A 24,773-nucleotide genomic window follows, 5' to 3' on the forward strand; every position below is an offset into this window, starting at 1 on the left:
AAGCACATAACACCTTAATAGCATTGGCAAATATTTTTAAGAACTGTCACTTAAATAAGCATTGTTAAGAATATGGAAATAACAGCTAGGCCCCTGAAATATGATGATTGGAAAGCAGCCAGAGAAATAAAATAAGTTCAAAGAACTTGCTATTGTGAAATGTTTGCTTCAGCTCTTAACCTAGTCTTTCATCCATGACATTCTTATCCTCTTTTGATTTCCATTTACAAAACATATGTTCTAATTCTTGTTTACATAAAGCAGGAAGATATACTCAGGACAGGACTCTAAGCTGCAGCTAAAGCATAAATGTTGTACACATATAAGCTGTTATTAAACAGAGACCACTTAATCATTGTTTAATTTCAGGGAAAATAGAATGGAATCCTTCTCAGGGGAACAGAGAACCTTAACCTCTAAACATGTGTTAGAAAACCTGAGTGCTGAGAGCACGTATTTAATTTTGCCAAACACTTCCTCATCCTGATGTAGTTGCTAAGTTATCACCTTTACATTTAAGGCAGAAGGTCTCATAAATGACACACAGAAATAAAGTCAATGAGAAGTATGATACTTCCCTCACCTAAATGAATCTAGGTTGCTGAAATACAGGGACATTCTCCTGGCAACCAGACTAGGTTAGGGATCCTACTCATGAGCCTTTAGAATGCGACATGATCAAGGACATTGTCATGAGTGTCATACAGAGTTAGACTTTTAATTTTTTAGTGATAATTCAGAACACAGGAGCAATTGAGCAGCTAAAAATGAGAGAATTACCATGGCTATTCTGGCTGCAAAAACCTGGTTGATTTGGATTTGGGGATTATACCTCAAGAGAGTCTGGGCAAGATCACCATCTACGGAGAATGCAGTTGGGACTAGACTGATGGCTGAGGGGACCTCTAGCAGTCAGTGCCACGTCCCCCCCCCAAAAAAAAAATCAAAGGTGGTTTCCAGGGATAAGAGCAAGAAGAAGAGTAAAGTTAAAGACCAAGGGTTAATATTAAAGGGAACTGGAAATGATTTATTTGGCAGTGGGATTCTGCTTGTGATGAAGAAGTACACCTAGATAATATTTTGAGAGCCTACTATTTTTAAAAATTTGTCTAAGTTCTCTTATTAAGTTATTTTCCCTTTGAAGCAAATATAATTATTCTGATTTTTAAGGAGAGAAAATAGGTTTAGAGGCCATTTATACATTAATGATAAACAAGTAAAATTAAAGAGAAAAAAAGGCAGTGAAATCAGATGCCTTGACTTTAAGTTCTCTGGGTAATTCAGGAAAAGTCAATGCAGGGTGCAATATGACCCGCACTCTGAGCTAAGGTGGCATAGTGAATGAGGGCTCTGCTTTCTCAGAGCCCAAACATCAGGGAAAACTTAGTCAGGAGAAACATAAAAACCTAGATTATAACCACAGCAAGGAATATTGAGATTGGGAATGTGTCAAATCTCAAATATTGATATTGAGAATGAGGTGATATGACAGAAATATGCCCTTTAGTCACTAACCTAAGGAAAGGACATCGAGATCTGAGTAAAAGGTCCAGATTCAAAGGGTCACACTTTCTCAGTTACAGCACTAGGCAATTTCTGCATGTGTCCATAAGACACAGAAATATCTCTGACCAATAAGTTTAGGAGATAACACTGTTATCAGAGTATTTTAGAAGGATCTTCAAACATATAATATTATACAAATACATATGTGTATACCCATAAATAAAAATAGTATGAGCATGAACATAAACAGATATGGATTGCACCTTGTACTCAGATCCAGGAATTCTTTCCTTAGATTAGCAAGTCAAGGACATTACGCGATATCACCATCTACATGAATATACATTCAATGGTAAATGTATTTGTGGGAAGATACGCATGCTCATACATTCATGCAAACTTGCAAACAAAATTCTACATAAAGAAGCCTGGTTCTGCATTTACCTGCACACACATATATGCATATGCATGTGTTATGTGTACATCTGCATATATTTACATACTTGTATACGCACATAAAAAGATACACATATCCATACAAATGGACATGTGTCATCTTGTTCTATATTTTCTCAGAATTTGACTTGTGGTTTCACAAAGAGCATCTCCTGGGATCTTCTGTTCTTGGCCCATTTATTCCTGCAGGCCCAGAGGCAGCATGTTCTTCTGGGGCTGGTTTGCCTGTGTTTCTCAGGAGACTAATCATCAAAATTGGAGGAAGGAAGGAGCTAGTTCTAGAGTCACGATAAATAACAAGACAAGTCAACTCCTACCTTCAGGTGGCAAGTGGGAGACGAGGACCAAATACTGGCAGGTGGGTTTTCATAGAGGAGGACTGGAGCTTGCCCAGAAGTTCAGTCTATGGGACCAGGAGGTTGGGAAATTGTTCGGGTGAGTGAACCAGGGGCTTTTGTTCAGAGATGCAGCTTATTTCCAGCATACTTTTGATTTTCTCCTTCTCTTGTCATTGAAGACTCCTCCCCGAGGACACAGACTTCTGTCTAGAAAGGCTTACTGTGGCAGAGGAACACTTGGTCTGTTTTACTCATCCCCTCTGTTCATTCAGGAAACTTGGGGCCGGGAAGCCTTCATTTTGTCCCCAAATCCAGTTCTTCTTAAACTGGATATTTAATTCAGTTTTAAAATTTATCTTCATTTCATAGGCCTGTTTACCCTTCTCTCCTTTGCCTTCTATACTGGTAATTCTTGTTCCCTCCATCCCATAATGAGAGCTGTATAATTTCTATATAACTTTTAAACCCAACTCCTCAATGACCTATGCTCTTCACTTGTCCCTCATTTCTCTCTCTGGCTGGCCCAGCCTCATCTCCTTGTGTGGCTTCTGTTCAGGCTTCCTTTATCTCCTAACTTTGAGTTGCCACTGAACTTTGCATGTCATTTGGAGTGTCAATTTCTCACTCTCCCAAGTTGTCAAATGAGAAAGATCAGGTCATTTTGAGTATTTTGTGGATACATAAGATGACATGTACAATGATACATGCACATGGCACCCTTTCAGAGTGCCTGATATATAGTACTAAATCAATGCATTTTCTTTTCTTTTCTCATTAGAATTTAACTTCTTATATTTCCCCCTTATCTCTCACACATTACTCATTGGAAACAATCCCAGTTTCCTACAATAACAGCTCCTCATGTAAATGAATTATAAGGATTTACATTATATTTCTATCCTCAAAAAAGCTCTTGTTTGATTAAAAAAAATACAGGTGCAGGTAAATTCCCCCTCAAAATTCCCCCAGCCTACAATAATAACACTATATATTAGAGCCCACCTTCCTTCCTATCACTCCTGACCCCTTTCTCCCTTCTTATTTATTAAGCCCTAGTGTTATGCTTAAAATATAGAACCCAGGTCTTCTTTGGAGGAGCTTGCGGACAGCTGAGAAAAGTAACATAAACAGCTAGAATAAAGGGAAGTACTGTGAGAGGCTATTATAGAAAGTAACTACACACATTAGTGAGCAAAGACATCACATAGTTTACATCTGAACCAGATGTTATAAAACAATGGTGGACATTGTATTTGTTTCAAAATATAATTTGTTTTAGTTAAGCTGAATGTCAACATGTTTATGAAAGAAAAGGAAAAAAAAAAAAACAAAGCAAACAATGATAACAAACACAAAGCACAGGAATGACCAGGAGGAAAAAGGCAAGTTAGGGTGTGTCAGAAATTATAGAGGATTCAAATTAAGGTACTAAACCTTATTGGAGTTTAATAGACATTAAGAAGTGTGCTATTCAAAGAAGATATGGGTATGGGTTATAAAGAATTTTTTTTCATCTTATCAGTAGTGCAGAGAACAAAATCACTGCCCCCTTATCAATTCAAATCAAAGGATGATGTTCACATGCTACTAATTTCCTCTTCACCAGACCATTTTGCAGTGCCAAGAGATAGTATATATTTTAGAATCAATTTTCTTCACTTTTTTCCATGGTGTTTGCAAAATTAACACACTAATCAATAGATCATGAAGATGACAAATGCAAAGTTTAGGTTCGATTCTAGACCACTTTTCTCTCCCACAAGTTGCCTCATGGACAGACATGTTCTCTCTCAAACTTCATCAGCTTTCATTTACATGCCAGCTGATACTCAGTACTAAGAGTTTTACACAATGACTAATTTCCTGTGAAAATTATTTTTTTTAATGATCAGAAGAACTTGTGGAAAACAGCAGACTTTTAAATATGTGTGAGATTCAGTGTCCCTCATGAATCAGAAATAAGGTCAAATGATTTCTTAGAAACATTCCAGATACTTGTAATGGCTCAGTATTTTTTTAAAAATGCAAAGTTGGTATCTTCAAGTTACAAGTGTTTAAGCAATTAAAAATAGCTTAATTGCAAAAAGATGAATATTATCCATAAGGATGGGGAGAGAAAAGTCTGAATGAAAAATAATTAGGTAAAAATGAAATGCCTGACTTGTATTTATCACTTTTATTATTTCACCAATATTATAATATGTTGAAAATATATCGTGTGCTAGCTGCTCGATGAATATTAACTTGTTTAAACCTCAAAATAAGGCTATGGAACTACATGTTAGAGTCATCTCTGCTTCACAGATGGGAAAATGAAGAACCAGACTGAAAGTAACTGAGCCATGATTCCAACTGCGGCAATCTGACCCCAGAGTCTACAGTCCTATCATTCATGCACAGTGATCTGAAATTCCAAAATTCATAATATGAAATCCGGGATCAATAAATAAGGTACATACTTATATATGAATAGTGCACTTTAAGTAACCCAAGAATACTGCTAAAGATCTATTAAAATCTTAAGCACTAAAAACAGGTAGTAAATGGCTTAGAATATTGATATGCTGAATTGAGACATAGAAGGGTTGATTGAAAGGAAAAATATACCCCAAATATAAATTAGAAAGGAGATAAGGCTCAGAATAGCAGCATCACATATGGTTCCTTATCAAGGAGCCCTTATGCTATCACTACTGTTCATCCCTCAGTGAGAAGCGGGTCTTCACTGAAGATCTAATATCTCCCACGAAGACCAATAATACTTTCTTATAGCTGGTGATTATTGCAGAGCTTATAAGATTATTTGTAGACATTATTATATTAATAATATAATATAATATAATATAATATAATCCTCCTATATAATAAAGAGCTAATATACAAATGGTCATCAAGCCCTCATGCCATCACACAGCTCAGACACTCAACACTAGGGAGAAAGGAAGGGGGACCAGCCAGGCTGTGGCCCTAGAGAGGGACAAGCCACCCGCCCCATGGTCCCGGGCACCAGTGGCTGCTCCTGCACCTGTCCCCGGGAGAGGGACAAGCTGCATGCCCCGTGGTCTTAGGTGCCAGTGGCTGTGCCTGTACCTGCGGCCCAGGAGAGGGACAAGCCGCACGCCCTGCAGTCCCGGGCACCTGCAGCTGCGGCCTGGGTGAAGCCACCTGACCACGGTTCCCTGCGGCTGTGGCTGGCCGGGGTGAAGACGGCCCAGGACCCAGGTGCCTGTGACTGGAGGTAGGAGGGAATCCTGGGTCCTGGGTACAGGGAGAGGCAGATGTGGTTAGGGGTGATCAGGCCAATAGGGGAGCAGTTAGGTGTGATCAGGCAGGCAGGCAGAAGTGGTTAGGGATGATCAGGCAGGCAGGCAGAGGGGTTAGGGATGATCAGGCAGGCAGGCAGAGGGGTTAGGGATGATCAGGCAGGCAGGCAGGCAGAAGTGGTTAGGATCCAGTGGTTCCAGATTGCGAGAGGTAGTTGGACATCCCCTAAGGGGTCCCAGATTGGAGAGGGTGCAGGCCGGGCTGAGGAATCCCCCTCCCCTCACCCATGCATGAATTTCATGCACTAGGCCTCTAGTATAATATAATATAATATAATATAATATAATATAATATAATATAATATAATATAATATAATATAATATTATTAAATATAATAATGTTATATTATATTTATTTTGCAAATATAAAAATCAAGCTCAAAGAATACCCAATAGAAATTAGCAATCAAGTGTTTAAAATCATGTTTTCAGATTCAGCTGTAATCCCCCCTTCCAGTACCTCCAGCTTCCTCCCCATCTCTAATACATTTTCTCCTAGATTATGTGTTTTGTTTCAAATGTTGAATAAGATCTGTTCTCCTTACCTAATGAGTGGGAGTTTTTTTCCCCTCTCTCACATTTTTTTCTAATGCAGAGAATTTGATTGACCTTCCATCCTGAGGTATAGAGGTTCCTTCATAGATGCATCTTCTTTGTGTGCAGATGTCTCTTCTTCTCAATATATTTTTCTTAGGTTATATAAAAAGATTAGAGTTGCCTTTCCAGGCAAAATTTCAGAAGGCATCATCAATACTGAGGTGTGACATCCTAGATTAAAAAAAAATTGTCATTATTTTGGCCATTTCAGAAATATGGTCTGAAGAACCATACCCTAGGACTCTTTCCCATTGTACTCATGCCCTCAGTAAGCTTTGATTAACCACACTGAAACATGTGGATTGGCAAGACAGACTTTTTCCAATGGGCAGAATACTTCTTTCCATTAATAAAAATTCCAGTGAGCAAGATACTTCTCTTCATTAACTTTTATAACAGTGGCATTTTTTCTACACTATGCTTCCCCACCTCCACCATATGCAAAAACCAAAGTGATCATCCAGAAGGTTGTGGAATGAACATAGATAATTAAGTTCATTTTAAGATGGTTTATCTAGGAAAAGCTTTATAATTCTGTGTCTCCAATGGAGAGCAACCTTTGATCTTACTTGGAGTGGCAGGGATGGTGTTTAGAGTCTTTATCTCCTGAGAAATTCTATGCTAACATTGACATTTATTCTAAACCTTTGTGCCCATCAGTTACTTAAAACCCAACATGCTCTACCAGGGGACTTTTGGCATGTCTGATAGATTACAGCTTTCTTTACATCAGTGTCTTCTTTAAACTAAAAAATACCTTCTCTTCGTAGAGACATGAGAAACATTCAGTTCCTACCAAGTAGACACAGTGAAATCAGTACAGGGATTAGTTTGAATTATAAAAGATGAACTATTCTGCCAGACTCCCTTATTCTGGAAATATACCTTTTTGCAAGTCATGACTCCACATTTCTATTTAATATTAAAGACCAAATGGAACAGGTCATGAATGGGAGGAAAGATGTAAGTTGTAGATAGTAGCAAACAGGGGAATTTGTGGGTCCTTCTAAGTCTCCAATAACCTTTCTGTGTCTCACTCTAGGTTGCATCCCTGGCACCTGCCTAGATCAACATCTCCAGACTCCAGACATAGGAAAATGTTCAACAGAAGTCAACTCACCCCAGAATATTTTCTGCTGACTGGCCTTCCTGGTTTGGAGGCCCTGTACCCTTGGTTTATCTTTCCATTCTGCTCTACATATGTTGTGGCCCTTGTGGGCAATAGTCTGATTCTGACAGTGATCCAGAAAAACACCTCTCTGCACCAGCCGATGTACCTATTTCTTGCTATGCTGGCCTTTGCAGAGCTTGGTGTCTCTGTTTCTACACTGCCCACTGTGCTGGGCATCTTCCTTTTTGGTGCCAGTGAGATCTACTTTGAAGCCTGCCTTTTACAGATGTTCTCCATACATTCATTTTCCATCATGGAATCAGGAGTTCTGCTGCTCATGTCTGTGGACCGCTTCGTGGCCATCTACAACCCACTGCGGTACACTGCTATCTTGACCCTGCCCCGTATTGTTGGTACTGGTGTTGCACTTGGACTGAAGAGTGTGATGCTCATGTTCCCACTACCCTTTCTCCTGAAGCGTCTGCCCTTCTGTGGCCACAATGTCCTCTCCCACTCCTATTGTCTTCACTCAGATCTAATCCAGCTGCCCTGTGGGGACACTCGGCCCAATAGCATTCTGGGGCTCTGCATCGTTACTTCCACTTTTGGTCTTGACTCACTGCTCATCGTAATCTCTTATGTGCTGATCCTCTACACAGTGCTGGGCATAACCTCTGGGGAGGGACGGCGGAAGGCCCTGAACACATGTGTATCGCATATCTGTGCAGTCCTTGTGTACTATGTGCCCATGATCAGCGTGGCTCTGGTGCACCGCTTCATGAAGCACGCTGCGCCTGCTGTCCGTCTATTCCTGGCCAATGTCTATCTTCTGGTACCTCCTGTGCTCAATCCCATCATCTATAGTGTTAAGACCAAGCAGATTCGCCAGGGACTAATCCAACTCTTTCTCTAAAGAAAATAATAAGGCGGTCAGTGGTGATGAGATGATTACCCTAAAACCAGTTATTTCCCTCACCAGAGGAGGTCTAGAGAAGGAGAGAGTGCACATCACCTTGTCAAATCTAGAAAGCTTGATAAGTGTGTAGAGAATGCACATTTTTATACTCCTTGTGTTGTAACCTAAATTAGAATTGCATAGTATTTTGTAAGCTATTTGTTGTATGTGTCAACTCGTGTCAACTCAAAATACACATGCTTTTAATGCAGAAATTCTAATTTTTAGCACTTCCCTAGATTCATGCTCTGAATGTTCATTCATGAATATAGAGACGAATAAGAATTTTTATAACAGTGATGTTTGAAATAAAATTTTAAAGAGAAAGTGGCCATTGAAAGGTAAATAGATAAATGAGTTAGGATCTGTTCATATTATGGAATATTGTACAGATATAAAAAAGTCCCAGATGATAGGTGCTCAAGGCTTAAGTAAGAAATAACATATTTTATATGTATATACACATACACACACACACATGCATATTTAATAAAACTTTTTGTAAAATAATTTAAGAACAAAAATTTCAGTTAGTTTATGTGTATAAAAACACATGGTAAACTGACAACATTAATAGCTCTTTTGGAGGGGTCTGTGCTAGTGAACAAAAGAAGCAAAAGAATACTCACTTTATTCAGATTGTTTAAGAATAATACACTCACTGAGATGAAGACAATTTTCCCAAATTACTCACTATGCCAGATAACTTTCTCTTTAGCATACTAAGATAAGCAAATGTATATATCTTCCAGGAGTTCTTTAGATACTCTTGGCCCACATCTGAGCATGTGTTCTAAGGGGGAGAAGAATGAGCTACTCTAATCTTTTTTTATAATTGGCAGTGATGACATCTATATAACTTCATAATTTTATTGATCTAAGTTGAAATGGCAGATTTCTCTGTCCTCCAAGAACAAAACTAAATTTGTGGGCTTTTAAGACATACTTTACATTACATCATGCAAAATGTTAATGACTTGCCAAAATAGGTTTGAAGTGTTTTAAGAAATGGGGGGTGGGAGTGGGGATTATGCTAACACAAAGTTCTGAAATACAATAAAAAAATTCATGTTTTTCATGTGTAGGAATAACCTACTAAACAAAAAATGTTACATGGCTAGAAATTAACTTGGGGGGGTTGCTTTTTTAGTTTTAGGTGTTTTTTTCTTTGACCTATCTCACATTAAGTCCAAGGGCCTAATGTTATGAAAGACCCGGTTTCCCTTTCTAAGATAGTGAGATATCGCACTGTGGTCCCACTGCTGACACTTTCATTGTGTCAAAAAATAAAACAACTGAAGACTTAAAAAAAAAACAACAAACACAAAGGAAAAATAAAACAACATTTTCCCCTAAAGAACTTCATATCTTAAAACATGATAGATATTTTGACTAAACTAGGAAAAAAAGCATGACTATATGATTATTTTAAAATGCATAAAATTTATGTAAAATTACATTTTATATTCACAGTGCACATGCATTTATAATAGAATAAAATGTGTGTTGTGTGTGTTTACATATGTGGGGTATTGAGATTTCATAGTTTTCCATTTATTATGGAAGCACTTCATGTGAAATTCCAAATGTATACTATGTTTGATACTCCAAAATTCCCAGTGTTTCTTAAAATGTGAATTATATAATCCCTGTTTTTTTGTTGCAGAAAAAGTAAAGCCTCCATTTTTTGAAAAATAGTTGATAAACACAATTACAATAAGCACAAATATAATAAATACAATAGCAATACATTACAAATACATTATAATAAATAAAAACTCTAATTTTCATATATTTGTCAAGAGAGATATGTGATTATTAAATGTAGAATGAGTGCGAAAAATGCTGAAAACTTATAAAGTAAAATTTGACCAACGATACCCCAGAACACAATCCTAGAGTATAATGAAAAATGACAATCTCCTGTTTGTGTCTATTTTTGCTAAATGTTTAAAATTAGAACTGACATCTGGGGGAAAATATGCCAACATTCCAAATTCAGCTCAGTGTCCATATGTATCATTCATTTGATGGTCTTACATCACAGCTTCTGGTCTTCTTCAATTCCAAAGATGCTTAATTCAATTCTGCTTTGTCCTCTCTCACTTTGTGACCATATCCTGGATCTAGTTATGAGTCAGAGTAAGTATTTCTCTTCTATTATTAACGTCCATAGATAATTTTATGATAACACTAGGGGCCCAGTGCACAAATTCGTGCACCTTGAAAGGAACTGTGGGCTGCTAGGCTGTGGTAGGCACAGGGGCGGGCCTCAACCCATCCTCCATGCCCCTCTCAGGCCCCTCCTGCCACACCCCCATTTCCTGTTTGCTGGCAGCCCCACTCCTGCTGCCGCCACCGCTCTCATGGGCTGATGGCACCGGCCCCGCTCGCACCTGCTAAAGGCGTGGAGTGATTGGGGCCGGTGCCAGCAGCGGGTGTGAGCAGGGCCAGTGCAGTCAGGGGTGTAAGTGGTGGCTGCTGTCCTGATCACCCCTCAGGAGCAGGGGGAGGGCGATCAGGGCCAGCAGCCGCTGCTTGCACCCGCTGATGGCGCCAAGCGATTGGGACTGGTGCCGGGCACCAGCAGTGGGTGCCAGTGGTGCTTTCAGCACCAGCTGCAGGTGCAAGTGGGGCCAGTGCTGGCAGTGAGTGCAAGCGGCGGCTCTGGTGCCAGCAACGGGTGTGAGTGGGGCTGGCATGTCCCGCCTTGGTCTGGCACCCCCGCTCACCTGCTCTACCATCCTGCTGTGGGCGATGCCCACCATGTTCCGCGCATACCCCCTGGTGGTCAGCACACATCATAGCAACCGGTTGTTCGCTTGTTCCAGTTGTTCTGCCATTTGGTCTATTTGCATATTAGCCTTTTATTATATAGGATATATTTATCTCCTAAATTCCCTCATTGTCTTGTTCATACTAGTTTTGTTTGACTTTATTATGATCATGTCTCACTAAATCCCTCCATTTATCCAAGTCTCTCAGTTACTCCCAACTTTAAATATATCTAAATCTATTCTATCCACATAACCTGTCTTTTAAAGCATCTCCTCACAGATTACACAGAGCCCCTTTTCTCTTGTTAAACCAGCAGCACAAAAAGTATATTTTTAGAAAAACTTTAAAAGTCCTATAAATGTGTCATGGTGGATTTTTTTCTCTTGTCAATCAGAAAACCCACCAAAAAAACACAACACAACAAAACAAAACAAAGCAAAACCCAACAATAACAAAATACAGCCATCTACAAATAATAAAAACTCATTGGTTCAGCAATTTTAAATTCTCTTTAACTTTGGGTTCTACAAATGTTCACTTTCTGCTATCTCTAGTCACCTTATACTAGGAAGCCCTATTTATCATGCCTTTCTGAACAATCTGCCTCCAATCCAATCTGGAACTTTTATTCACAATTGTTTTACACTTGGATTCTGTCACCTCCTGATATTAAACACTCTAATGTGCTCTAGATACCAACAATGTTGTGCCCTGCTTATTACTTGTTAAATGCATGTTTATAGAAGTGATAAAATTGAAGTTGAGACCATAGTAGATCAATATATATTATTATATATTGATCTACTATAATAATTATAGTATTAGCTAACACGTATGGTGAACTATATATGGGTTAAACACTTTAGAGCAATTTACATATATCAATTCTTTTATTCTCCTAGGAGATGAATATTATTATTATAAATCACTTCACAGAGACAATCACTCTATACCCTTGCTGTTTCCCTTAGGCCCCCTGGACATTGAGAAGAGGTGATGTAGTTAACTGGATAATTGCTCCTCAGGAGACCAAAGGACCTTTCCATTCCTTCACTCCCCACAGCTAATCAGTTTGCAAAGAAGGGAGAAGCACTCCAGCCCCAGGACCAGAGAGATGTTAATGCCATTGTGGCAGAGACTTGCTTAAGTGAGCTTCCCCCTTCCCACTTGATGCTCAGAGGTCAGCTCTGCTTGTGGTGAGTGTCTGAGGCCATAATCTCCCAGCCCTGCCAGCAGCTTCCAGAAGGAGTTTCAACTCTACTCCATAATTAGACCTCTAAGTTTTTCCATAATCAGTATCCAGCTCCCTAGCTTCCTGAATCTGTGCGATAGAGCAAGAGGAAGCTTTTCTCAAACTTGATGGCAGGTGAAGAACAAAAGGAACAAATCAGAGAATACCATGGATTCCAGAAATAGTTTTGCTATCATAAGATCTTAGGTGAGTTAAGCAATGAATCCATCTTCTTTATATGATCATCTGTAAGTTGTGTCCTTGTTTCCCTCAGAAAGGTGGTCTGAGTGTCAGTGAGGCAATGATAAGGAAAGATCCTTATTAGCAGAAATTTGGGGATAGTTTATCTTTGATTGATTCCTTCTGAGAATGCCTGAAAGAGAAACAGAAAGAGTGGGGGTTACTAATATTAAATGTTTGCTAAAGGCTCACATGAAATAGAACCACTCTGAGGTAGGTATAAACAGCTGTATCATTAAAAATAAAGAAAGGGAGTTTCACAAAGCTTAAGCAGGTAAAGTTGTACTGCACAGAGCACCCAATTCCATCCATGTCCAGGGATGCAGTGCCCATTACACCACATTCTCTTCTTTCTGCTGATTTGTTGTGTGTCCTATTACAGTTGGCTGCAGACTAAATGATTCATTTTCTCCCAACCTGAAATGCTCTCATCATACAAGTACTGAACTCATGGGGGATGACAGCCTTCTAAGATCTTTTTTAAGAAGGCCTGGTCCCTGTCTGTCTGTGAAGACTCTGGAGGTAGAGAAGGGCAAGAATGCAATAAAACAAGAAGAATAGGAAAATGAAAATTGAAGCAAAAGAGCATGGAGAGGCAGAGATGACAGTTGAAAACAAGGTAGGGAAGACCCTAAGTTCAAGCATCTCTCAAAATGTGTCCCTTTTACCATCAGGTCACTTGAATGGTATGGACAAGAAGTAGAGTGCATGGGACCAACAGGGCCACTTGCAGAAATAACAGCTGCTCAACCCAAGGCAAACCTATATTTAGTCGAGTTAAAGAGTTAAGAGAGATATGTTTGGTTTTTGGAAGTGAGGAGAGAACATAGAAAAGGTCATAACACGTAGGGAACAGAGGTGCCCCTCAAGTCCCTCAAGTCCCTCAGCCATGAGAAATTCTGACATGTGTCATTATCTCTGAAGCTCAAAATTTGGGCCTGAATTTTCCAGCCTTATATTTGAGCACAGCCCACAGCACAATTTTCCTTAAGTTGATATTTGCTGAGATAAGCTGCCATCAGACCATGAGAGTTGCAAGCAATGAACTTTAAAAAAATTTTTCTCTCATATTTTCATGAAAGCAAAAGTAATGAAAAAAATCAACAGTCTTAAAATTCTAGTACATCAGCCATTTTTATTTGCTCTGTGTCATGTTTTAGTCCTTGTCATAGTTCAGTTTTACATACCCACTGACATGGTAATTTCTTCTGCACCATATTACACCCAACCTCTCCAATTTGCCTGTATATTTTCTACAAATTATTCAGATGTTGGTGAAAATAGCACTTTCTGAGGAAAGCTTTTCCTGACTTTTAAAAATAAGCTAGGTTTTCCCCTCCAGGTCCATTCTATTATATCCTAAACTTGTCTTTTGTAGCACTTAACATAATTATAACAAGCTTATAAAGACTTCAGGATATGTGATGACTGTATTTGAATAGTTGTGGAAGAAGATGTGTTCTTTGGCCTGTGGTTAAAAGTTGCAAAGAGCCCAGCTCAGTGATTGAACATTGTCCTATGAAAGACAAGGTTACAGTTCAATTCTAGGTCAGGGGATATGCCAGGGTTGCAGGCTCAATCCCAAGTAGGGTCATGCAGGAGGCAGCCAATCAATGATTCTCTATCATCATTGATGTTCCTCTCTCTCCCTCTCTCTCTCCCTTCCTCTCTAAAATAAATTAAAAATATATATTTTAAAGAAAGGTTGCAGAGAAGTTTTCTGAGTAGGGCCAGATCTCTGTGTTTCCAGGATCCTGTATGGTTCATGACATAAAGGAGTGCTGATTGGTTACAGATGTGCAGAGCAAAGAACTGAATAATAACTGGCATGTGATAGTGACATCCTGTAAGTGCAGCAGTGGCTGGGATGAATGAAGAGTTCACATCAGAGAAGATGCACACAGGATTTTAGCAAGTGTGGAAAATGTGCATGTGCAAATATGTGAGCAGATGTGTGTGTGGTGTGGGGGGGGCGGGGGAGCAAAGGGATCAGTGGGTCAGTGAATGAGTTGAAAAATGACTTCCTGTGCTCGCCAAGATAGTACTCAGCTTAAAACACACCCAATTTTGGGAGTTGTTTTTTTTTCCTCCCCTCTGTTGCCTTCTCCTGCCCAGCAGAACCTTTCTTGAAAGTTTATTCCCAGTGTTGTTATTGAAGTGTACTCAGAGGTGTGTCTAAGCCAAAAGAAGTCCCGATGGATGAGGTAGATTGTCATTGAGAACTGTGAGTCAAGAAACTGGATACAATCATGTCATAAATTTTTCATTAACCTCAAGTCTACGTACAAATCCACCAACCATGATTCCTACCTTCGCTTGATTCTGTCCTTTGCACATAATCTTTCCAGTTGCTTCCTAGTCCTTTCAAAACCCAGAACAGCTGAACCCAGTATGAATCCAAGCTCCATTCTTTTCTACTTTAATTTTTAGTCACTTGTTTCAGATTCTAGCCACTGTCACTTCTCAGCCTTAACATATATATATGTCAAATACATTTATCTGTTTTTATGCACTGTGCTCTTTGTCTTATCCTATATAATAAAAGGCTAATATGCAAATTGATCAAATGGCAGAATGCGGAATGGGTCGCTCTGATGTGCACTGAGAACCAGGGAGCAGATACTCAACACAGGAGCTGCCCCCTGGTGGTCAGTTCACTCCCACAGGGGAGTGCTGCTCAGCCAGAAGCCAGGCTCATGGCTGGTGAGTGCCGTGGTAGTGGCATGAGCCTCTCCGCCTCCATGGCAGTGCTAAGGATGTCCAACTGACAGCTTAGGCAGAGGGCCTAAGCTGGCAGTCAGACATCCCCCGAGGGCCTCCAGGCTGCGAGAGTGCTCAGGCCAAGCTGAGGGACACCTCCCCCTGAGTGCACAAATTTCGTGCACCGGGCCTCTAGTATCTATATATTTACCAGTAATATCTCTGTTCACCTATTCCTGATATTAGTCTATACTTATGCTGAGATTGACTATACCTGACTGTCTCCCCAGCAGTTTTCTATGGTCAGGCATGTTCACACCAAGACAAGGCAGCCACTTCTTTCTTAGCAGATCCAAGGAGAACTACAATTTAGAGGAATAATTTTCTATCAGCTTTGAACTTCTCTGTGATGGAGACTGCAACCCCCTTACTGGTGGGAAGTTCCTGATGGTAGTCACCTGTCAGTTATCAAGTATGAGCTATTTGTCCACCTGTATCTGTGAGCTTTGTTTCCTTCCCTTTCCCCAGTGTCCAGGGGTCCTTCTCCATAATAATCTTATCTCACTACTTTGTTTCTGATTTTCAAGGTAGCATTTATTTCATGGAATGGGATTTCAACATGAAGAACTCCAACAATTCTCTGGAATTCTTACCTACAACATTCATTCTGGTTGGCATCCCTGGGTTGGAGGCAGAGCACATCTGGATATCCATTCCCTTCATCCTGATGTACATTATCATCTTCCTTGGGAATGGCACCATTCTTCATGTCATCAGGACAGACACTGCCCTACACCAGCCCATGTACCTGTTTCTTGCCATGTTGGCACTGGCTGAAGTTGGTGTCTCTGCATCCACACTGCCTACAGTGCTAGGCATCTTCCTTTTTGGAACCACTGAGATTAGCTTTGATGCATGTCTCCTCCAGATGTTCTCCATCCATTCTTTCTCCATTATGGAGTCAGCTGTGTTGCTGGCCATGTCTGTCGACCGATTTGTGGCCATCTACAGCCCGCTGCGCTATACAGCCATCCTAACCCTGCCCCGCATCTTTGGCACAGGAGCTGCCATTGGGCTGAAGAGCATTATGCTCATGGCCCCATTGCCCATGCTCTTACGGCGCCTGCCCTTCTGTGGTCACAATGCTCTCTCCCATTCCTATTGCCTTCACCCAAACCTCATCCATCTACCTTGCGGGGACATTTCTATCAATAATATCTATGGGCTTTTCATTGTTACCTCTACTTTTGGCTTGGATTCGCTACTCATTGTGGTCTCCTATGGGCTTATACTCCACACTGTACTGAATATTGCTACTAGGGAGGAGCGTAAGAAGGCACTGAACACATGTGGTTCACATGTCTGTGCCGTGCTAGCTTATTATGTGCCTATGATTGGCTTGTCAATGGTGCACCGTTTTGGTCACCATGTATCCCCTTGGCTGCATGCTATGATGGCCAATGCTTACCTATTCTTTCCACCCATCGTCAACCCCATTGTGTACAGCATTAAGACCAAGGAAATCCGCTGTGGCATTGTCCGAATGTTATCAGAGAAGAGATCCAGAGTTTAGACAAAGGACAAAGTAAGGAGGAACTTTTTTCTATAACCATAAGTGGTCCTAGATCGCACATTATGCAAATGGTGTCAACTTAAAATAGGGTGTCTAATAGGAGGTTCTCCATAATCTGGCTGAACTAGAATGGGGATGAAAATTGATTTTGATTATGTATAAAAGAACAGCATAAAGAATTTATATTGTTTTAAAAACATTTTTTTGTGACAAGAGGTTTCCTAGTACCTTGCATGGCTGGAGCAGAAATGCAAGAAAGGTTGTTTATGAAAACAGCACTCCCCATAAAGAAAGGTAGTCAAGAGTTTGGAGGTGTCTGAAAAATCTATTGATCCCTGTTTTCTGGCAAAAGAGGAATTGAAATGAATTACATTCTCTTGAATTGTTGGTATGAGCTCAATAGCAGTAGGACACACTAATGAGCTCAAAGAAGGCTTCCAATACTGGCTCTGATGTGACATTCACCCATCCCCACCAAGTTTCCAAATTGAGAGACCCAAAGATTACAAATCTTGTTCACTATGCAAAATTCTGAAGGTATCCCACCAGGTTGCAAAATATTTAAAAGAGGCAAGTTTTCCTTTATGGACATTAACATTTTGTATCTGATTAGATATTCTTTCACAGAGGTTAGAAATAATGTAAAAAATTACATTTATATTTCCAGGGAAAAGAACTAAGACTTTTGAGATGCAAATATATAATAGGTGCTTTATTATTTCAATCTCCACAACAACCCTATGAGGTAGTATTAGTGCAATTACGGTCATCTTTCAGATGAAAAGCTAATGTTTAGATATAGTAACCAACTTGGTCAAACCTATACATCCAAGAGCTGGCGGTGGAATCTAGTTGTGTCAAACTCCAGAGTCTAAGCTATTAATCTCTAAACTATACTGTCAACTGAGTGAGAACTGCAGTTCCATGGATCCTTTTTACTAGTGAGTCAAGTAGCATTAATTGAGCATGCTCAGTGGGTCAGGTACAAATCTAGGCCCTAGAGATAAAACGGTGATCAAAAAGACAAGGTCTCTTTCTTTCCTCGTGAAGATTAGAAATAATTTTTTTCTAGATCCATTGGTTTTAATCTTTATCACTCTATTTTCCTAAGGTCAACCTCAATGCTCTCTCCCATTCCTATTGCCTTAACCCAAACCTCATCCATCTACCTTGTCGGGACATTTCTATCAATAATATCTATGGGCTTTTCATTGTTACTGCCACTTTTGGCCTGGATTCGCAGCTTAGAGACAACCTCAGAATCTGACAAAATCCTAGAAAATCACACCATGATTTGTCTAGAAGTCTCTAAGTGTCTATGAAATTCAATAATGAGCATAATCCAATATGACTTTATGGAGCAGTATCAAGTTTGATTTCATCTTTTTCTGCCATTACATTTACTATCCTAACTTAAAATTTAGATGTTTTGAAACTACCTTGATCCTTTATTTCCTCAATAGGACAATATCATAAGCCATTATATTCAGAGTTATGAAGCTAAATTATGAATGAGAACATGAGAAAAAATGCATGAAATTATAGGCATTCCCATATACAAGGACATATGACTTTGTTTTAGACCAATCCTCCTATCAAGAACAATTAGAAAAGTTAGAGAAGTATGTTGTAAATAAAGTCAGAGAGCATTCAGTGCAACAAGGATATAAAGATTCCAAAGACAAGGAAAACAGAAAAGTGAGCCTGATAGTTTGTACTCTTTCCCACTTCAGGAGCTTGTTGATTTAAAAATAATAGCTGGGCTCTAGCTGGTTTGGCTCAGTGGATAGAGCATCAGCCTGTGGACCAAAGGATCCCAGGTTCAGTTCTGGTCAAGGGCACATTTACTGGTTGTGGGTCTCTCATCATTGATGTTTCTGTCTAACTCTCCCTCTCCCTTCCTCTCTGAAGTCAATAAAAATATTTTATAAAAATAAAAAAAATTAAAGTAATAGCTGGTAAAATGAGAAGAGCTTACAGCAAAAGGCTGGAGTGAAGAGAAACAAAAATTGGAACACAAAGATCCTCCTGGATGGGGAAACTGGTAAATTCCTAGGCATTTACTTGGACTCCAGAAAAGTTACACTTTGAAATAAGGGAAAATTAGAAATAGACTAGCCTAATATAGTTTTGTGTTTTTTAAAAATCAACTCACTATCTAATTTTACTATTCTGTAAGAATTAGGGTGAGCAACAATCTCAGATTTTTCCAGGATTTTCTCACTTTATCTCAGAAAGAACCATATCCTGAAAAATTCCTCAGCCACAAGCTGAGATTGTTGGTCACTTTAATCAGAAATAAAATTAAATACTCTCAGTAGAAAGATATTAATCAGCATCTCAGATTATCCTTATAATTTTTCATGACAGTCATTGAAATAAAAACAGAAATGCAAAATATAAGAATTGAAAAAAATCAGGAGAAAATAAAAAAAAGAGGTAAACAGATTAGACCCACAAAAGATCCAGCTATTAGAGTTAACATACCCAGACATTAAAATATTTTTGATAAATATAGATTAGAACATAAATTGCAAGGTATAAATTTTAAACAATAAGTGAAAACTAATTAAAAATAAAATAAAAATGCCAGAACTAAAAAAATAACTGAAATTAAAAGCCAAATGGATGGGTTTAATCTATTAGACACAACTGAAAAGAGAAGCAAAGTATTGGAAAATAATTTAGAGTATATCCAGGCTATATAGATGTGTAAAGATAAAGCATAATGAAAGTAATAAAAATAAAATATCCTTAAAGGATATATGGTATTTGCTGGAAAGGTCAAATACACATTTAATTGGAGCCCCAAAAGAAAAGCATCCTGAGGCAAAAGTGATATTTGAATATAATAACATAAATATTTTCAAAACTGATATAAAATATAAACCAAAGATTTAAGAAGCACAACATGCTATTTACAGTTTAAATTTTATTAAATTTACATTTTAATGTAAATGTTCTTGACAATATTAGACATTTACAGAGTTGAATTTTTCTATTTGAAAATATTCACTGTAGTTACTATTTTAATAATTCTGGTACTTCCCCAAAGTCAACAAATATATTTTGTTTATTGTATTTCTTTTTAGGAAAGCATTTATACGTAAACAAGAAATTATCTATATTTATACTTGTCCTAGTGAAAAATATGCACTGTTCTTTGTTTGATTTTTAATATACACATATATCTTTGAGATAATTCATAACCAATACATGAAGAGCATCATAATTTATTTTTACATTTACATAATATCCCCTTTATCTATCCTGGTACATTGTGTCTTGCCAAAATTTGCTTACCAGTTCCCAGTTGATGAATATTTAGTTTGTTTGCATTTTTTGTGCTTTTATAAATAATACTATAGTAAATAATCTTGTATATATAAGCCAATTTGCACACATGTAAATGCATTTGTAAACTAAATTTTTAAAAGTGAAATTGATGAGTAAATAATTTTTGTAGTTATACTTTTTATAGCTACAGTATTGTCATGTAAGTCAGACTTATTAATATTAACTGTCCTTCAGCAATTGTGAAAGTACTTCTTTCATCATAACTTGTCAACAAGTCTATTTTAATATTTTTTTTTAAATTTGGGTAATATAATAAATAAAAAACTATCTCAATTTTACTTTAATTACTTTCTACTTTAAGTGAGAGTGAACAGCATTTCATAGGATCAAGGAATATTTGTATCTCCATTTATTATATCAGAGGTCAGCATTTTTCTTTTTGCAAAGGGCCCGGCAGCAAATATTTTAGTCTTTGTGGGCCATACAGCTTCTTTCAAAGCTATTTAATTATGCCCTTGTAGTGTAGAGGCAGCCATAGACAACACATAAATAAAGGAATATGAGTGTATTCCAATAAAGCTTTTTATATGGACGGTGAATTTTGAATTTAATATAATTATCATGTGTCACAAAATATTGCTTTTAAAAAATATTTTTTTTATTGGTTTCACAGAGGAAGGGAGAGGAAGAGAGAGAGAAACATCAATAATGGGAGAGAATCATTGATCGGCTGGCTCCTACACACCCCCCACTGGGGCTTGAGCCTGCAACCCAGCCATGTGCCCTAGCCAGGAACCTTCTGGTTAATAGGTCAATGTTCAACCACTTAGCCACACTGGTCAGGCTGCATTTTGTTTTTATTCAATCATTTAAAAATGTAAAAACAAACAACAATAAAAAAAATGTAAAAATAATTCTTATCTTGTAAGGCATTCAAAAACACATGCATTTAATATTCTATTTCCTTAGACAGGGTCTACACTCTTACTGAAGACAGTAATAAAATTAATGGACTTCCCAGTCCACCACCATCTTCTCTCTACTACCTTATTTTTAAAACATCTTATTAGAAAAATGTTCAAATATGAATAGAATAAAGAATATTATAAAGAACTTCCATGTACTCTTTCTTCAACCTTAATTTCAAGAATTATCCATATTTTGTCAACTTTGACATTTTACTTTTATACTAGTGAATATAGGGTTTAGCTCAATGCTTTATTTTTCTTTTTCTTTTGGATTTTATTTTATTTTATTTTTTATTTTTTTAATTTCTTTATTGATTAAGGTATCACATATTTGTCCTCATGCCCCCATTCCCATCCCACACCCCTCCCCTCACAAGCCCCCACCCCCCTGTTATCCCCAACCGCTGGTTAGGCGCATATGCTTGCACACAAGTCCTTTGGTTGATCTCTCCCCTTTACTCCCACCCTCCCTTACCCTCCCTCTGAGGCCCGACAGTCTGATCCGTGCCTCCTTGTTTCTGGGTCTGTTCTTGTTTCTATTTTAAATTATGTCTTTTAAACCTTAACTACAAAAGATGGAGTAATCATATACTTAATTCTACACGCCAAATGCAATATAATACTACATTCCCAACCAGATTGTGTTCTTTACCTAACTTCTACATTTCCAAGGTTTATAACTTCATAATCAAAATCTCCCTTTTGAAGCAGTGGGAATTATATAGCGATGGATACTTCTTGGAGCCAAACTAGGTGCTAAAATAGAGGTAAACCAGATATGGGATGAAGACAAGCCATGTTTGTGGAAACACTGTGCCTTGGGTGGTAGAAACCAAAAGAAATGTTCTTGGTTAACACCCAAACAGCTGCTGATTTTCAGTGTCCAGAGAAGAGTTTAATCAAAATAAAGTCCCATCTAAAATCCTAGGCTATTTGTCTCTTGATGGCACTCATCACAGCCCCTTCTTGCCTGAGTAGAGATCCAACCTTCCTGGGGAATAAGTAAAGGACAATGTATGCTAAGGCTAATAATGTAAGACACTAGAAGAGGAAATCCTATTTTCCCTATAAGAGGGAATCTCATTTTGCCTTTTGACTTTTGAATCTATCAAGTGATCTGTGATAGCTTCCCCCAAATCTTCAAGCTATATCAAATCTGAGTCTGGTCATATTTAAGATGACATCAGAGGGTAACTGTTCCAACATAATAGTCTTTCTCAAAACCACAGAAGCCGCTGTAGGAAGCAGAAGGGAACTAATGATTACTGAGAAAAATATCTACCAGAATACGGGCTGTCTTACCCATGTCATCTAACAAAAGTGTCACAACCCCACAAGTCAGCTACCTCAATTATTGGTAATGCTTAGCACTCAGTAAATGTTAGAAGTGCTGTTATTTTTCCTTGTTCTGTCCCTTGGGGCCTCAGGTCTCAGAGCACAATCTCTATATTGCTGCAAGATTCCTATAAGACCCAGAGGCTTCCCCACCCACCTCCTGAATTCCATCCTGGGATATTCTGGACCATATGCAGCATTCAGCTGCAGAGAATAGAATACAAGACAGAGTGAGCATTGAAAGAATAGGAAAACACAAAGGTAAGGCTGGACTGCTCCATGGATGATGAGTAATTAGGGGAGAGGGACACCTAGGAAATGAAAACGGGACATGCTCCATAGAGATAGGGAGAGAATGCAGCCAACCAATGTCAAGAATATTTTCATAGGAGATGGGATGGGGATGTGACAGGTAGGGAACATGAAATTAATTAATTAATCAAGAGATGCATCACTGTCCTCCAACTGAGTTCAAAAAGTAGCCCTGATGCCATTGTTCTCATTTACACTGAACCTGTGGTCCTCAAAAATGACATTTTCAGTATGTGTTGGTAAGCATCAGCAGATCATCTATCAACAACCCCTGCCCTGAAAATTGGCCTTTTCTGGCTGTATCCCCTCTGTTCTTATTTTTACTTGTCCTTCTCTCTGCCCTGCAAGTGGCTCAACAAATCTCAGAAAAAGGTAAGTTCAAGGAAAGCATGAAAGCATCTAATAAGGAATGAACAGGAGCCAGAGAGAGAGAGAGAGAGAGAGAGAGAGAGAGAGAGAGAGAGAAAGGGATCACATTCATATAACTTTCATTATAGTACATTGTAGTAATTGTTCTATTTTATTATTAGTTATTGTCATTAATCTCTTACTGGGCCTAATTTATAAATTAATCTTTATTATAAATGTGTATATATAAAAATTAGTATAAAAGGGTTTGATACTCTCTGTGGTTTCAGACATCCATTGGGGGTCTTAAGTATCCCTCAAGGATAAGTGAGGATCTACTATACCACATGCATGAAAAAAAATTGTGCCTATTATCAAACAAAAAATAATGTAGGGACCCAAATTGTGGTCAAAAGTTTCTGGATCAGAGCAAGAATGCAATGAACAATGAAATGTTAAATAGTCCCAAGCTAGATGGCCTCTTGTAGCCATCATGTAGATGCCATTTCCTACAGACATTAATAAGATATGCCCTACACAGTGCTTGGATGGGCACCACCGGCATTTGTCTCTAGTATGTTCTTTCTTTTATGCTTTTGAAATGATCAAACATCTCTTTGATTAGCATGTTCTTTATTTCAGAAGTCTTAATAGCTCCAATACGGTAATCAAGTTCACTAAGACTCAGTGCTAAGAAGTTTGAAAAACCTTTGCAATGGCCTCTTATATTTTGATTTATAGTTTAAGTATTAAAAAAACACACATTCCTATTGTTTACTAATTTACTGCTAACTACTCTATGGCCTCTGCAATTTCTCTACAATTTTGGCAGTCCCATTATGTTTCATTTCTAAATTTTGCCCACGTTTCCTTTCCTTGATCAGATTTTCTAGGGGGTTTCAAATTACATTGATTCTTTCAAAGAAATAATTTTTGAATGTTTTTACCATTTTTTGTTTGTCTAATTTAAATTAAATGTTCATTTTATATTCTTTTTCATTTTTTTAAAACGTCATCTTGTATATTTCATAAATTCTTGAGTTTAATGATTTTTCAGCAATTCTTAGTTTGGCATTTATGGGAATTTTAGGGGGAATATGCTTTAATTTAATAAATAAAAACCCATTAATCACTTTGTATATTTTCTGATAAGGAAGTCCACAGCTTTCTCTCTCAGAACCTTCTAAAAATTAATATTCATTTATTTAATAAAACTATATTCTTTTATTTAAAGAATAAAAACCTGTATTTATTCCCTATGGGGCAGTATAGCCCTCTTCTTTAGAACATATAATCCACAGAAATTGTCTCCAAATCTTCAAATTAATTCACTACTCAGACTACTTTAGTTTAGCTTATTCTCCTACGATTCTACTGAAGTTTCTTCCCAAAGGGTTACTACCTACATCAAAGCCCTAAATTGAATAGACACTTTTCAGTATTTATATTATTGAGTATCTGAGAAGCACTAAACTCTGGTGACCACATCCTTTATCTTTTTTGCTTCTATGACTCCTATTTTCTTTGTTTTTCACCCGCTTCTCTGAACATTTTTTTTTTGTTTTCTTTGCTTCTTCTTCTACATCTACCAAACTGCTAAATTTTACATTTCTTTATAAAGCTGAGCTCATTTTCTTTCTATTCTCACTCTAAATTCTTGCCTACATTAGCATATCATCTCCTAGCTTCTCAGCTAGCATCAGT

At 38.1% G+C, this 24,773-nt stretch overlaps 2 protein-coding genes across 2 annotated transcripts; both read left to right on the top strand.

Annotated features, from left to right (window-relative positions):
* The first annotated feature begins 7,318 nt into the window (after nt 1-7,318).
* LOC103303451 (olfactory receptor 51I2-like) lies at nt 7,319-8,245 on the top strand. The gene has a single exon (XM_008160453.3). It carries the CDS (start codon nt 7,319-7,321, stop codon nt 8,243-8,245), a length of 927 nt encoding a protein of 308 aa, XP_008158675.2.
* A 7,610-nt stretch (nt 8,246-15,855) lies between these two features.
* On the top strand, nt 15,856-16,809 carry LOC103303452 (olfactory receptor 51J1-like). Its single transcript, XM_008160454.3, has one exon. It carries the CDS (start codon nt 15,856-15,858, stop codon nt 16,807-16,809), a length of 954 nt encoding a protein of 317 aa, XP_008158676.3.
* The last annotated feature ends 7,964 nt before the right edge of the window (nt 16,810-24,773 follow it).

This window comes from Eptesicus fuscus, chromosome 13, assembly GCF_027574615.1.
Source record: "Eptesicus fuscus isolate TK198812 chromosome 13, DD_ASM_mEF_20220401, whole genome shotgun sequence".
In the NCBI taxonomy this organism is placed as follows: Eukaryota; Metazoa; Chordata; class Mammalia; order Chiroptera; family Vespertilionidae; genus Eptesicus; species Eptesicus fuscus.

What these genes read in the sequence shown, in the direction of transcription:
- LOC103303452 (XM_008160454.3), top strand. Translation starts at nt 15,856, where the DNA reads ATGAAGAACTCCAACAATTCTCTGGAATTCTTACCTACAACATTCATT.
- LOC103303451 (XM_008160453.3), top strand. Translation starts at nt 7,319, where the DNA reads ATGTTCAACAGAAGTCAACTCACCCCAGAATATTTTCTGCTGACTGGC.